Below are 14,280 nucleotides of genomic sequence, written 5' to 3'. Positions count from 1 at the left end.
CTACATCAAAGAGGTATGTAATTCTAACTTGAGATATTCATATGAATCAATGTTATTATGCTAGTTAGGATGAATACCTTGGAAAGTTCATATTTGCATGTATAATAGAGAAAACATAGATCCAAGGTATTTAGGGTTGCATGTACACTTAGGAGTGTTAGAATGCTCAAAACCCAACACATTTATGCTCCTTTTCATATGTTTTCATAGTCCAGTCATTATCCTTTTTCCATTTACTTATTAAAAGTTTCCAAGGGCACTTACTGCTTTCACCTACTTCCACTGCACTTTTCTTTTTTACTTGGTCCTCCTTTTTTACCCGTTTGACTGGGTCCACCATTTATGTTCCTTTGACTTGGCCCACCTTTCCCAGAAGTCTCAAGTATCCCCATATATGGTATTGTTCCTTTACATACTACCCTGACCCTGTTTTTATCATTCTTGACAATATCTAATTCTCTTATTGTCTCTATCGCATGTAAGTAAATTCTGTCTTTTGCTTCTTGAGAACTTGAGAATATTTGAAGTATATAGAAAGGGTCACTTACTTGAGCTGCATCGTTTATCCGTGCCCTTTCTGTAGCCCGAATTTTATTTCTTCTTGTACTCATTTGCCCTTCATCAGATGATGACTCAGATTGTAGAACATCAGTGTTGATCACCTCCATCTCCTCATCAGACATTACTACATTCTCTGTTGTAATAGGGGCATCACCAACCCACTCCAAAGTATCATCAATGTTGAGGTAGAAATCATGCATGTCCACCTCAGGATCATCTAACAAGTTATCCTCATCCACAATGAAGTCACTATCCTCACTATCAGTTGAATCTCCACTACCCTCACTATCACTAGATCCACCTAGGGCTTCACTAAAGGTTCCATAATAGGGGGTTCCATGTTTCGTTCTCTCACAGATTCAACTTCAATAGGGGATTCCATTCGAGGGGGGTGAAATATGTGCAACATCAATATGACTTGATCACTACCCAACGCAAACAACCCAAAATCTAAATCCCATAACAGTCGTTTAAAGTGATAATACATAACCTTACCTTCTTCAACACAACCCAACTCTTCCATTATATCATCAATGTCGTGAACAAAGAACAAATCACTGTCGATCAAGTCTACACATTTTTGTTGTCCCTTGATGTATTTTCTCCCAGGAAATTTGGTAAACTCTCCTCCATAGTGCAACCGTATACTAAAAACAATTGGATTCCCACCTTCACAAGAAAAAAAAACAACAAGATTTTCAAAATCAGAGACAAAGTGATCAAGAACAGAGCATAAAATGGTTGGCTTTCCTTACCGTAACTTGCTTCCAAATCAATTTCATCCATCTGTGGTCGTATCCCACTCATCTTCACTCTTGACGGAAAACTAGGGTTTTTGTGAGACGAGAAAGGTTTTGGTCGGGGACTGGGTATGCAACGTTTGGGTGAACTGGATATGGCGCCATACGCAGTTAATGATATACACGCAACATGAAATGACAAAAATACCCCTGCGTGCAGGGCACCCAAACGGAGAAATCTAACGTTTAACGACAATAGGGACTGGGCGGGTAGTATTCAAATGCATGAGGGACGGTCCGAGTTAATTTTCAGAAATAGGGACTGAACGTGTAATTTAGCACTTGTCTCAGGGACGATTCGTGTAATTTACTCTAATTAAAAAAAAAATAGTTGCAATATGGTGAAAGAGCACACGCGCCTCACGCACTTCCCCTCGCCCCCAGTTCACTGTATTCCTAACCCAAACACGTTTTTCTTGGTTCCCTCCTCGCATGACCACCAACAGACTCCTCACTAGGCGACCTCCTCCGTATAACCCGATCAACGTCGCCGCTTTACTAACCGAAGAGTTTCTTCATTTCTACCATCGTATAGGATTTTCCGCTCGGCTTGTCAATAATTGAGGTGCTCTTTCATCTCTAATCCCCAATTGTGTGTTTTGCCACCATTGTTTACCGCTTGTTTCTGCAAGAGGTAGGAAAATTTTGTTTTTCTTATCTGTATATTTCTGTTGTCATCGAGTGAACTTCACAACCTCGAAATAGTAAGAATTTTTTTTCCCCAAATATACGTATGGCTTGGTGAATTTGAGGTAAACCCTAGCTGATTATACAATGAATTGGTTTCGAAATGCTTTGTGTTCACTTACGATTGAAAAGTTTGTAATTCGATTTGGTTTCCCTTGCATTGAATTGTATCATTACTTAACCTAATTCATGCTTCAAAGCTTGAAGATTGCTATGAAACACTATCAATCATTTGAAATTAAAGTGAGATCGGGGAAAAACCTATTAACTTCTGAAAGAAGAACATCTATTTTCCTTTTATTTTCTTATTCTGAACATGTGATCAATACATGCATCCCAATGAGCATCAATGAGTGCTTAACTTTCTGTTCTTATTTCATTCAGACATGTCAACTGGTGATAATCATCTTGACCAAGGAAATGAAAAAAATCCAAGTAGTAAGGTACGCTCAAAAGCTATTGTGTGGGAATTCTTTGAGAAGATTAAAGGGGACGATGGGTTACAAAAAACAAGGTGCACAAACTGTAACAAAGTCTACAATTGTGCTCCAAAATCAGGAACATCAACAATGAGAAGACACTTACGCAAGTGTTCTCCACAACCCTTAACCCAATTAAGCCCTGAAGCCATCCAATTGTCCAACACCAATGGAGATAATGCTGAGCTAGCGAATGAGGGTAGTGCAAAGAAGAAACTGAAGTATGTTATTGAGGACATTCATTTGAAAACAGATAGGGAGTTAATGGAGTTTATTTGGATGAATAAGCGAAATATTGGACTCCTTGAGCAAAAGGTGCCTGATAAAGCTATAGCTATAAAGCAAGCTATTAAGTGCTATGAAGATGAAGTTAATCGCAGGGCAAAACCTCAGTCTCCTAAGGTTCTTTTTCTATTCACTTGATAACAATTCTTTTCTCTTTCTTGCTTCTTAAAGTTTTCACTTCACTTTTCCAGGAGAATAGTCCAGGTGTCACCAATACAGTCACAGTTAAAATTGAAGTGGATGATCATCTTGTTGCTCAATATGAGAATTCTGGTGAAAACATGACTACAGAGACACAAGCAGATGTGAATCAGGTATCTTTTTTTGAATTCAAATGTTTCTATCAGACATCTCGTCTGCGCAAAAGACGTTAATACCCTCTCCTTATCCGCATCATAATTTTGACTTTCCTCCATCAGAGAACGAGTCCACATTTGGAAAATGGAAAAATACCTTCAAAAGTTGTAGCCGATGATCAATCTGTTCCTGAAAATGGGATTTTTGATGGGAACACAACTGAAGAAAAGCTTCAAATTGTAGCTATAAATGGAGATGAGAATCAGGTATTTTGAGTTTATTTATATTAGACTAGTTTATGATTGTGAACTTTCGTTCCATTGTTATTTTTTCTTTTCTTTTCTCTATTTTTTTTCACAGGCATCCGAACAACAACACAACGAATTAAGAAAAGTTTCATCTGTGCTCTCTTTACTAACTTCACCAAATAGTTCCTACATTCCTCAAAACAACCCCCTCGATGAAAAAACCGAACAAGCCAAACAATCCCTCATCCAACTCCTCGAAAAAGACTTCAGAACCCTAGTCGGATCTCCCGATGAACAAACCCTAAAATCTTGCATCAAAATCTTAATCAAAAGCCTCCACAAGCTTCCAAAGTTCCAAGCCCGAGTCATCGAAACTCTCAACTCACAATTCGAATCCGCGTGCGAAAATTGGTCCACGTGGAATAAAGTTATCGAAGAAAGTATCGCGTTTGAGATGAAGGAAGGTGGTAATCTTGTGGTTTTGGAAGAATGGCAAGAGAAAGATTTGGAAGTTGAATCGAAGATATTGAAAGTGGATGCGGATATCGAGAGGTTGAAAGCGGAGTTGCGGGAAAAGGAGTTGACCCGAGAGAGTTTGGTCAAACGGAAGTTTGATTTGTTTAATGAAACTAAGATTTCGATTGGTGAGGCGAAGAAGATTCTTCAAGAGATGGTTTCTGTGAAGGTGCGGAGTGATGTTGCGGTTGATAACATTAAAGATCTTAATACCAAATGGGAACAAATTCGGGAAAATTTCTTGTTTAAATGAATTTAAAGTTTGAATTGGTTATTTGTTTGTTATTCTAGAGTTATTGCTTGTTTAGTTTGTTGTTAGGTTGTTGAGAGCATGTCTAGTGTTAATTATATCAAGAATATACCTCTTTTGATTCATTGATATTGAATCAATCGAAGGCACTTTTAACACATGTTCATTTGTTTTCATATTATTATCTGGTACAAAATAATCCTAAGTTGGATCTTATAAACCATTGATCAAAGTGATCTAGTAATCATCACCTAAGAGTTAAAAATAAAAAACCGTTTAATATTTGAATCACAAAGTCTTTAACTTGCATATTTGAAAATAACTCAACACTATAAAATCGCTTGCGAAAATTGTTTTATAATTGATTCTCTACAAAAAACAATTTGTTCCCTTATATTTTTCTTTATTCAAAAACTAGTTTATAACCCGTGAAACCACGACTACAAAATTAATTAAACTTTAATAATTAGAACACAAAACTATTAATCAATTATAATCGTTAATTTAAATAAATATGTGAAATTATATCACCTTATAATTTGTATTAATTTTATTTTAATTTTTATTCAATTGTTATTAATTGTAATTAAAATGAAAATTTTAAAATTTAAAATAGAGAATTAATAGGTTGACAAGTGACATGCATTAATTAATAGGTTTAATAGGGTGACACATGGCAAAAAAAGAATAAAATATGTATTAATTAGGAGGCCTAATATGATGACACATATCACAAGGAGATTAAAACTATTCTATTATTAAAATAGAGATTTGTCCTATTCTATGAATTATTTTACAAAATCATAATGAGGCTCGTGCATTGCGGCAAGTTTCTGTAATTTGGCTCTATTTATGTAATTTTGCTATTTTACATGGACACATTTCTGTATCGTTTTAAATTTCTATTTTAGATGGACCATTATTGTTGCAATTTTCTGGTATAGGAACCATTTCTGGAATTGTTTAGGACTTTTTTCATTCACAGAGATCTTTTCTATAAAATTTTATTACAAAAAGACTATTTTTTCAGGGCCTAGAATTGAGATCTTTTCTATAAAATTTTATTAAAAATTTGTATTGGCTTTTAAACTGATTTTTACTTTATCTTTTAGAAAAAGTCAAAAAAATGTTTGGATAAAATGAAAATGATTTTTTAATCAATTTTTGTATAGAGTAAATTCAAGCTTTTTGAAAAGTCATAAAATCATGGCTTTTCCTAACTTTTCCCCAACTAACACGTTAAATTACATTTATAACCCATCTAAAAGTTAAACCATGTCCTTTTTAATATTTTTTAGTCATTTTACATGTAAAAGTTAAACCAAACACTTTAACTTTTGACTGTTTCCCTTCAAAAGCTAATCCAAAAACATTTTAAAAAATAATTTTTACAAAAAAGACTTTGCCCAATAAAAAAAAACTAAGCAAAATACCTCTAATTTTATAACATAGGCCTAATAATGTGAAATTCTGGATCGCCCCTAACTTCTAAACCTTCCTCCCCATCTTCGTTCGCTCACGGCAATCTCACCACCGCTGGAATCAGCGCTCCACCTCTCACCACCGCTGCCCGCTGGTATGTTCCCCAGTTCCTCTTGGGTTCTTCGAAGTTGAAAACGATAAGAAAGCATACAATATTCTAACGTGTAGTACTGATTGTTGAAACTGTATAGTGGGTGTAATGTTAATCGGTGTTGATTATCTTTTGTGGGATCTATATCACTTGATCGATATTTAAAGTCAGTGTTGCTTATGCTAATGTTCTATAGTTCGATTCTATTTTTAATTTTTGGGTGTTCGTTGATGTTTTTCTCTGCTGATTCAAAAATTGGACCCTAGATTATGATAAATGCTTGATGTTTGATTCCTTCAATTCCTGCAACTAATTCATTGGTGTGAGATTAAATTTGTTTGGGTTAATACAAGTTCAAATTTGGTTGTAAATACTTAGCCGTAAATCAAAGGTTCAATTATAATTTTCTGTTGCAATCTTCTGTAAAATTCTATTATACATGGACCATTTATGTTGCAATTTTCTGCCACGAGGATAATTTCTCTAATTTTCTCTGCATATGACCTTTTTCTGTAAAATTCTGTTACATAAGATGCACTTTTGTTGCAATTTTCTGCCATATGGATCATTTTTACATTTGCCTTGGACCATTTATGTAATTGTTTTTTGGACAAGGACTTTTTCTACAAAATTTTATTAGATAGGGACCATTTTTGTTGCAATTTTCTACCTTAGGAACCATTTCCACAATTGTTCAGGGACCATTTTTATGCCACAATTATTTAAGGACCTGTTCTGTAATTGTTTTCTGTTTATGGACATTTTATGCAAAATTATATTACATAGCGACAATTTCTAGTGTAATATTCCGTCACAGGGACCATTTTTCTAAATTATTTTTGCATAATGACCTTTGTAAAATTTCCATCAAACGTATCTTTGTATAAAATTAATTTCCACTGCAGTGTTAGCAAATCGAGGACATGTAGAACGGGAGAAATTGGGAGAAGAAGTCATCTTCGTCTTAATTCGGAAAAGAAAATCGTCGATCCTCAATCAGGTAACTTAATTCTCCTCAAAATTCTTTAGCAATGCTCGATCTTCATTCACAGCAAGTTTTTTGAAAGGTAATGCGAAACCCTAGGTGTCTACTGTATGAAGCGGTTGGGTTTTGTTTTGTTTTGTTTGATTATTTTGCTATTGATGTTATGAAACCGTGAATTTTCTTAGAGCTATATTTTATTTATCATATTAGCCCATGGGTTTCAATGTTTAAACGGATTGTATGTCTTCTGATTTGTGCATCTCAACTGTTTGATAAAATGCTTGAACCAAAATATATTACCTATTTACCTTGTTTTATGTGTAACATCTTCAAACCTAGATATTTAGGATCTTTCAGTAGTTGCACCTTACATAACCCAATACTTAATTGATAAACAGTGTCATTAGTTTCTTCTTTATTTTCCACCGAATCTAAGATGATGCTTCGATAAACTTGTTGCAGTTTTTTGGTGACATTTGAAGAAACACCACGCGGTTTTTACCTATCAAAAAGCAATGAATGAACACACCGATGACATCTCAACTGATGAAACCACCCAACGGAAACATGCCGCCATGATCGACCGCCTATCCAACCTCCACCAGGCCCGTATTTCCACCAAAACCAACTCAAAAGACCCGACTTTTGAATCCACCCAATCATTTCTCACCACCTTCACAAACTCCAAACAATCAATCGAATCCTCCCTCACTCAAATCCAACAAATCCCAAACCAAGATCCCAATTCCGACCTCGAAAGAATCTCCAATTCCATTTCCGACCTCGAAAAACTAGTTGCTGAAAACTCCTACTTTTTACCCCCATACGAAGTCCGCTCATCTCTCAAAACCATCTCCGACCTCAAACAAACCCTCGATTCCGTCACCTCCAAAGTCAAACCAAGAAAAAAATTCTCCTTCAAAAACAAACCCACCAAGAAACAGGAACCGGAACCGAAACCAAAACCGGAATCGGAATCAGAACCCGAACACAAGACAAGCTACACGATCAACGATTCGCCGGGGTTTCGTGGCACGGAAAACGCGATTCTAACAAAGGAATTCACCGGATCTGAGATTCGGGAATTTGTGCTTTCGGATTTGACCAATTGTGAGGTGAAGTTAAAGGGTCGTTTCCGGACATTGTTTATAAACCGGGTCCGGAATTGTAAAATTTACGTGGGCCCGGTGTCGGGTTCGATATTGATTGAGGAGGCGGAGGGGTGTTTGTTTGTGTTGGCATCGCATCAAATTAGGGTTCATGAGGCTAAATTGACTGATTTTTATCTTCAGTGTAGAAGTCGTCCGATAATTGAACGAAGTTGTGGGGTCCGATTTGGACCTTACAGATTGTGTTATGATGGGATTGAAACTGATCTCAAGGAGTCTAATTTGTATGAGGATACAGGGAATTGGGCAAATGTGGATGATTTTCAGTGGTTGAGAGCTATTCAGTCTCCAAATTGGTCGATTTTGCCCGAAAGTCAACGGATTGATATGGTTAAGATTTGAATTTTGTTGTTTGCATACTTTTATTTCATTATTTGTGTTGGATTTGAATTCTGTTTTGTTGATAAACGACCTTTTTTTTTTGTTATAATAAAGTTGTTCAATGTTGAGTTTAAGAATATATTCTTCAAATAAAAATTCACGGGCTATGTGCGACCAAACTTTCAAAACACTGATCAATCAAGAAAAACAGAGCATTTTCAAGCTATGAATCATGGAAAACGACATTAATACTGCATTTGTCACATGAAACAAGACAGATTAAACAACCTTTGTACATTTGACACTTTTATAAGTTGTCCAAAACTTTGCAATTTTTATCTATCCAATATATAGCAAATGCACTACATCTAGTTCTTTCTTGTCTTGATCTATGTAGCAAATGGTGTTGTAAGTAGACGAATCACTAATAATTCTATCCGAATCCATGCAGTTGCTATGAAGACGACATATAATTGATTGTAACTTGTAGGATATATATATATCTCCATAAAACTATTGTAATACAAACCATAATAATTGACATTGCAGCATATAAACAACAAAAACAACAAAAAGCAGAAAACGATTCTTGATTTCTTGTACGTATTGTAGATAACGATTCTTGATTTCTTGTGCGTATTGTAGGTGAAATGAACCTCCATAAACACCATAAACTTCTCAAATTTCATGAATTGCCCAAGTGAAAACTTACAACGCCTTCTAATATGAAATCTGCAGCAAAATTTTCAAATTATAATGCAAAAAATCATTGAATTGGGGGAAAAATTAGAGAATGAATGTTTACCAAGTTAGCCACTCGAATTGGGTCGTGGTGACCCGATAGATCTGGACCGATTTATTCCCACCGGATCAACCTCAGATCCCCTCCTTAATCTCTCATACCCACCGCCGGATTTTGGTCTTTCTTCTTCCTTCGGAGATTCAAATGACACTTGACGGAGATTCAACCGGGAACCAGATCCGTTTTGCTTATCCTCCCGTCCGACAAAACCAGGACGAAGATGCGGCGGAACAAATTTATTCGTTTTCGGCGACACCGGCAAGTTCTTATTCTGTCCGCCGGGAGAGGCCAAGGGAGAAAGTGGTGGACCGGTCCCGGTTCGGCCGAGGGGTCGGAGGGAAATGGAATCCTCCGGATCCGGTTGCTGAACGGCAGCTGCGGGGGAAGGTTGCGGATGTGGAATGACGGATTTGGGAGAAGGGAGGTTCAGGACAAGCATGTTGCCATGGATGCGTGAATTTGAGAGAATGGTTTTGTTACCTGGAGTGGCGGTGGTTGTCGATGATGAAGACCGGCGATGGTTGTTGACGGTGGAGGTTGTTTTGTTTTCATAGATGTCGTTGAAGTTAATAGCGGTGTACTTATTGGCTCTTGCCATCCACAACCACCGTACTCCGCCGCAGAACAACCGTGGATTAGAAGAGAGAGAAGAAAGACGATTTCTTATGATAAAGCGTGCCGGACGGACTTCTAATCGCCGGGAAGGTTTTTTTAGATCAGGAGACGTGGGAGTGGGGACCGGCGGTGGTCGCGTGGTGGAATAGACATAGGTCGTTTGCTAATGTGGGACCCACACATTTGATTCCTTTCCACTAAAGTTTGTTAAATATTTCAATTAGTGACACAATGATCTCAAAGTTGTAGTATGGGCACGGAAGTTTCTGAAATTTGTTGTTTGCCCATGTAACTATGAAGGTCTTTTAATACTAGTTCGTTTGGCTCGATTTCGATTCAAAATTGAATGAAATTCGGTTTTTCAAGTCCCCAAAACCGATCATGAGATCACTTTTTGGGTACTTAACAATGCATTAACATAAAAGATGATAACTTATAGTTATAATGTAGTTTTAGACTAAATTTTAAAATTGATCCATGTGGTTTTGAAAAGGTTTTACTTTAAGGATAACTATCGAAAATATTACGCCATTGGCACCTATGCTTTCAAAACATTGTCCAGCTGATCATCTTGTCTAACTTTGACATAAATAGGACGCTAAGTATAAGAAAAATGACCAAAATACCCATAATTTTATCTTCTACATTACTTCATTATTTTACAAACTACAACGATATTTACTAGAAACATATCTGCATCTGCATCTCATCATCACTTACTCGCTCTCACCCTCTGAATCACCCCCACCCCCCCCCCCCCCCCCCCCCCAAAAAAAAAAAAAAAAAAAAACAATAAACCATACAAACGAGTTGTTCAAAACTGGTCAAAGAGAATATATTATTTAAATATCAGAGTATAAATCACAAATAGCCAATGTGAAAACTATGTGGGATGCGCTACAGGCATAACGAGTCATTCCCTTTTGTATCAGAAGTACCTGAAACAATAAACATAAAACCGTAAGCACAAAGCTTAGTGAGTTCCTCAAAATACCACATACCATAAATATCATTGGGCCTAGCCCTAGGGTATATTCCAACCCAACATACCATTATGGGCCCAACCATAGGGTTTCTTTCAACCCATCATATACTCATGGGCCCAATCCTAAGGTTTATTTCAAACCGAACATACAACAATGGGCCCAACCATGGGGTTTATTTCAACCCAATAATACAAACATGCAAGAGTCACAAAGACAGCTAGTGTAACATCCCAAAAATTCATGACCAGAAAATTCATTTTTAAACCATTAAATAAACCATAGTTATTAAAATCATTCCAACAAAAACATAAGTCATAGTATTCCAAACATCAAATCAGAGTATCATATAAAAACATTAGAGTAAACATCCTAGGCTAAACATTATGGTGTGTGCAATGCAGTCATCTTGAGCACTTCTCTTTGCAACTGAAAATACCTGAAACCAAAACTGAAAACCGTAAGCACAAAACTTAGTGAGCTCCCCATACTACTACCTACCATACATATAATCACACATATTAGGCCCCCGCCCGACATCGGACAGTGTCCGACATCAGGCCCTGCCTGGCATTGAGCCTCGCTCTTTATACACATATGTTTCTCCAGGCCCTGCCTATTATTGGGCTCTATCTGCTATATACATACAAACAATATCATACAATCATGCTAGCATATAAAGAATCATAGACAATACTACATGTTCCAATCCTAAGGTCTCGCCTATCATGGGCCACGCCCCTACTCTGCTAATGATGAGATATGGAACCCCGTCCACACTCAGTTAGTGATGGGATACGGGACCCCGCCCACACTCACCTTCCTACCAGGCACATATAAGTATCATGTAACGACCCAATTTTCATGTCCAAAAAATTTCATTTTTAAATCAATACTTTGGAAAACATTTGTGAATAAACAACGTTTGATCCTATCATTTCATAAACATATTTCGTGTCTGAAAACCAAAACATAAAAACAACCATAATGTTAGAGTACAAAATCCCAGAATAACTCATGGTGCGGAAAACAATGTGGGTCTATGATGTGCCGCTACCGCGCCAACTCCTACCCCTTCGAAGAAGAGGTACCTGAAAACAAAACTGTAAATTGTAAACACGAAGCTTAGTGAGTTCCCCCATCGTACTACATACCATACAATCACATAACATATACATACTGTCAGACATATCTGGGTGCCCGACCTACCCTTTCGGTCCTTTCGACCGAATACTGCCTAGTATATCTGGGTGTTGGCCTCCCCTTCGGTCCTTTCGACCGGATACTGCCTAGCATATCTGGGTGCTGGCCTCCCCTTCGGTCCTTTCGACTGGATACTGCCTAGTATATCTGGGTGCTGGCCTCCCCTTTGGTCCTTTCGACCGGATACCCGGGGACTATTTCACCCCTACTACTACCACATAATATCATATCACACATATCATAATCTGGCTAGCATGGCTGGGTACTAAACTACCCCTTCGGTCCTATCAACCGGTAACCGGGGACTATTTCACCCCTACTACCACTATCACATAACATCATAACATACTAGCACATAAACATATCTAGTAGTAGCAAACCTAGATGAATATCACAAAGACAATCATCTAACATACAACTTCTACTGGTGGGCCGGCATTGTGGCCGTAGAACCACCGCTACTGGAAGGTAACTCACCTCGAAAAGTAGCTGCTGAAAGTCTGCTTGCTAGACGACTGACTGTTGCACCGGCAATCCTCCGGCTATAAATCCATAAACATAGATTAGTCACTCCTAAATACCCTTAGGTCAAATGACTGACCTACCCTTGGTCCAAGGTCAACCCCTTGGTCAAAGCCAACTTCCAGTTGACTGGACTCGCCGAGTCATGGCGCAGACTCGCCGAGTCCTTCTCCTACTATCCTAGCACTAACTCATCAAGTCCCTCTTCCCACTCACTGAGTCACCCTTAAGTCACTACTTGGGACGATTAGATCGACTCGCGATCCGACTCGCCGAGTCCGAGAACAACTCGCTGAGTCCCACGAGTAGATCTCCTACTCGCTTCCAAATCCTCACCAGAGCATCCTTCTTGAGGATTTGGGTTTCGGGGACTATTGCTACACGTTAAATTGCTAATCCAGCGTGCAGCTACGAAGGGTAGTACCTTCTACACTTAAACCCCTCTTAACTCAGTAACAGTTCATATGACTCGCCGAGTTTGAAGAACAACTCGTCGAGTTCCAGGCAATCTTCAAAGGACTCGCCGAGTTGTTCATCCAACTCGTCGAGTCTAAGAGCATCTTCATAGAACTCGCCGAGTCCACTTTGGAACTCGCCGAGTGCCTTCAGCCCTCCTCCCATATAGACCAAATCTGAGACATGCAACGGTTCCAAACCATAGATCTAGGCTCCTAGGGCATGGTTATCACGTAATGTTGCAAACTTTACATGCATGCATGGCCCTATGAGCTCCAAAAGGCAATTCCAAGATCTTTATGAGGTCATACACTCAATAGGGACCTCAATCACTTCAACCACAGAGACTTTACACTTCTAAGATGTCCATAATGTCCAGATCTGAAGTCCTTTCAGAACATAGAGCATAACAACATGGAGTTTGAGGTTTTAGGGCTTGAAAACCATCAATTAGGGACAAAAAGGGGATCTAATGAATTAGTGATCAAGGTAGGAACTTTTCTACCTGAATGGAAGCTTCTCACAGTGTAGATTTCGGATCTACTTCCCCTCCTTGCACTCTTCAACCTCCTCCTTCTTCTTCTAACCTCCAAACTCCTTTACAAAGCCAAGATCACTCACAAGAACAATATGGGGGCTAGGGTTTCGCTCTACAGCTCTCTAGAAGTGTTAGGGACAAGGGAGGCCAAGTTAGAGCATTTAAATAGGGTGCAAACACCCGGGTTAGGGTTTTTGCCCAGACAGGGTCTACTCGCCGAGTCCACAGCTTAGACCCCACGTCTTATCCTGCTTCTACTCGGCGAGTTGGTCCTTCAACTCACCGAGTTAAAGAGTTACTTACAAAGAATACGTACCAAGAACCAGGTGCTACATATCACATAGACAAGTATAACTAAACATGCACATATTCATCGAGTACCTCCCGACATCGAACCGTCGTCCGGAAACATACATATAAACTTTCCTTGGGCCTCGCCCGACATCGGATCGTAATCTGGAAAGCATACAAATTTTCCTCGTGCATCACCTGACATTGGGCCGTAATTCAGAGACATACAAATACAGACACATGCAAGAATCACAAAGACATCAAGCATACCAACATTCCTCGGATACCGCCCGCCATCGGATCGTAATCCGGAAACACATAAACATAAATACAGGCCGATATTAATGCCTTCAACCCATTCAAACAGGAGGAAACTTACCTCGCGAAGCTGGATCTCACGGATAATCCTCTGGCTACTAGTTGGTAGATTCTTGAACTGTTGATCTCTCTACTCCCCGAGCTACTAATCATCATATAAACTAGTTAAGTTAGGGATTCTCATAACTTAACCATAAGTCCTTACTGGGGTAAAAGACCATTCTACCCCTCACATACCCTTGTCCCAAAATGAACTCTACTTAACTCTTGGCATAAAAAGATAAACATTCCTACAAGGCCCAATATATGGCCCGATTTTCAATTGGGCCCAATCCCTTCACATGGGCCTCAACCTAAGGCCCAATAACGTTTCTCTAGTCC

At 38.5% G+C, this 14,280-nt stretch overlaps 3 protein-coding genes across 6 annotated transcripts; 2 read left to right on the top strand and 1 right to left on the bottom strand.

Moving 5' to 3' along the window:
* Positions 1-1,736: 1,736 nt before the first annotated feature.
* Positions 1,737-4,283, top strand: LOC111909189 (uncharacterized). 3 transcript variants are annotated; one of them, XM_042897116.2, is made up of 6 exons: positions 1,738-1,926; positions 2,433-2,491; positions 2,607-2,929; positions 3,004-3,126; positions 3,232-3,375; positions 3,470-4,283. In XM_042897116.2, the coding sequence occupies exons 3-6, from the start codon at positions 2,618-2,620 to the stop codon at positions 4,124-4,126; spliced, it is 1,236 nt and encodes a 411-aa protein (XP_042753050.1). In that variant the 5' UTR covers positions 1,738-1,926; positions 2,433-2,491; positions 2,607-2,617; the 3' UTR covers positions 4,127-4,283. The 3 variants fall into 3 exon arrangements, with proteins under 3 accessions (XP_042753049.1, XP_042753050.1, XP_023760740.1); XM_042897115.2 differs by having other exon boundaries at positions 1,737-1,995; positions 2,433-2,929; XM_023904972.3 differs by having other exon boundaries at positions 2,433-2,929.
* A 1,261-nt stretch (positions 4,284-5,544) lies between these two features.
* On the top strand, positions 5,545-8,308 carry LOC111909187 (tubulin-folding cofactor C). The gene is made up of 3 exons (XM_023904970.3): positions 5,545-5,699; positions 6,602-6,696; positions 7,144-8,308. The coding sequence occupies exon 3, from the start codon at positions 7,197-7,199 to the stop codon at positions 8,190-8,192; it is 996 nt and encodes a 331-aa protein (XP_023760738.1). The 5' UTR covers positions 5,545-5,699; positions 6,602-6,696; positions 7,144-7,196; the 3' UTR covers positions 8,193-8,308.
* Positions 8,309-8,644: 336 nt separating this feature from the next.
* LOC111909188 (uncharacterized) lies at positions 8,645-9,929 on the bottom strand. 2 transcript variants are annotated; one of them, XR_008226049.1, is made up of 3 exons: positions 8,977-9,929; positions 8,806-8,903; positions 8,645-8,772 (listed from the first exon to the last, which is right to left on the bottom strand). XR_008226049.1 is itself a non-coding variant. In XM_023904971.3 (2 exons), the coding sequence occupies exon 1, from the start codon at positions 9,569-9,571 to the stop codon at positions 8,981-8,983; it is 591 nt and encodes a 196-aa protein (XP_023760739.1). In that variant the 5' UTR covers positions 9,572-9,928; the 3' UTR covers positions 8,645-8,903; positions 8,977-8,980. The 2 variants fall into 2 exon arrangements, 1 of the variants encoding a protein (XP_023760739.1); XM_023904971.3 differs by having other exon boundaries at positions 8,645-8,903; positions 8,977-9,928.
* Between the last annotated feature and the right edge of the window lie 4,351 nt (positions 9,930-14,280).

The sequence above is a fragment of the Lactuca sativa genome, chromosome 8, assembly GCF_002870075.4.
Source record: "Lactuca sativa cultivar Salinas chromosome 8, Lsat_Salinas_v11, whole genome shotgun sequence".
Lineage (NCBI taxonomy): Eukaryota > Viridiplantae > Streptophyta > Magnoliopsida > Asterales > Asteraceae > Lactuca > Lactuca sativa.
This window is presented reverse-complemented; position numbering and strand designations above follow the sequence as displayed.

Excerpts from the sequence above, each read along its gene's own strand:
- LOC111909189 (XM_042897115.2), top strand. The coding sequence starts at position 2,435 with ATGTCAACTGGTGATAATCATCTTGACCAAGGAAATGAAAAAAATCCA. Across the intron at positions 2,930-3,003 it reads CAAAACCTCAGTCTCCTAAG|GAGAATAGTCCAGGTGTCAC; the intron begins GTTCTTTTTCTA and ends TCACTTTTCCAG. Across the intron at positions 3,127-3,231 it reads CACAAGCAGATGTGAATCAG|AGAACGAGTCCACATTTGGA; the intron begins GTATCTTTTTTT and ends TTCCTCCATCAG.
- LOC111909187 (XM_023904970.3), top strand. The coding sequence starts at position 7,197 with ATGAATGAACACACCGATGACATCTCAACTGATGAAACCACCCAACGG.
- LOC111909188 (XM_023904971.3), bottom strand. The coding sequence starts at position 9,571 with ATGGCAAGAGCCAATAAGTACACCGCTATTAACTTCAACGACATCTAT.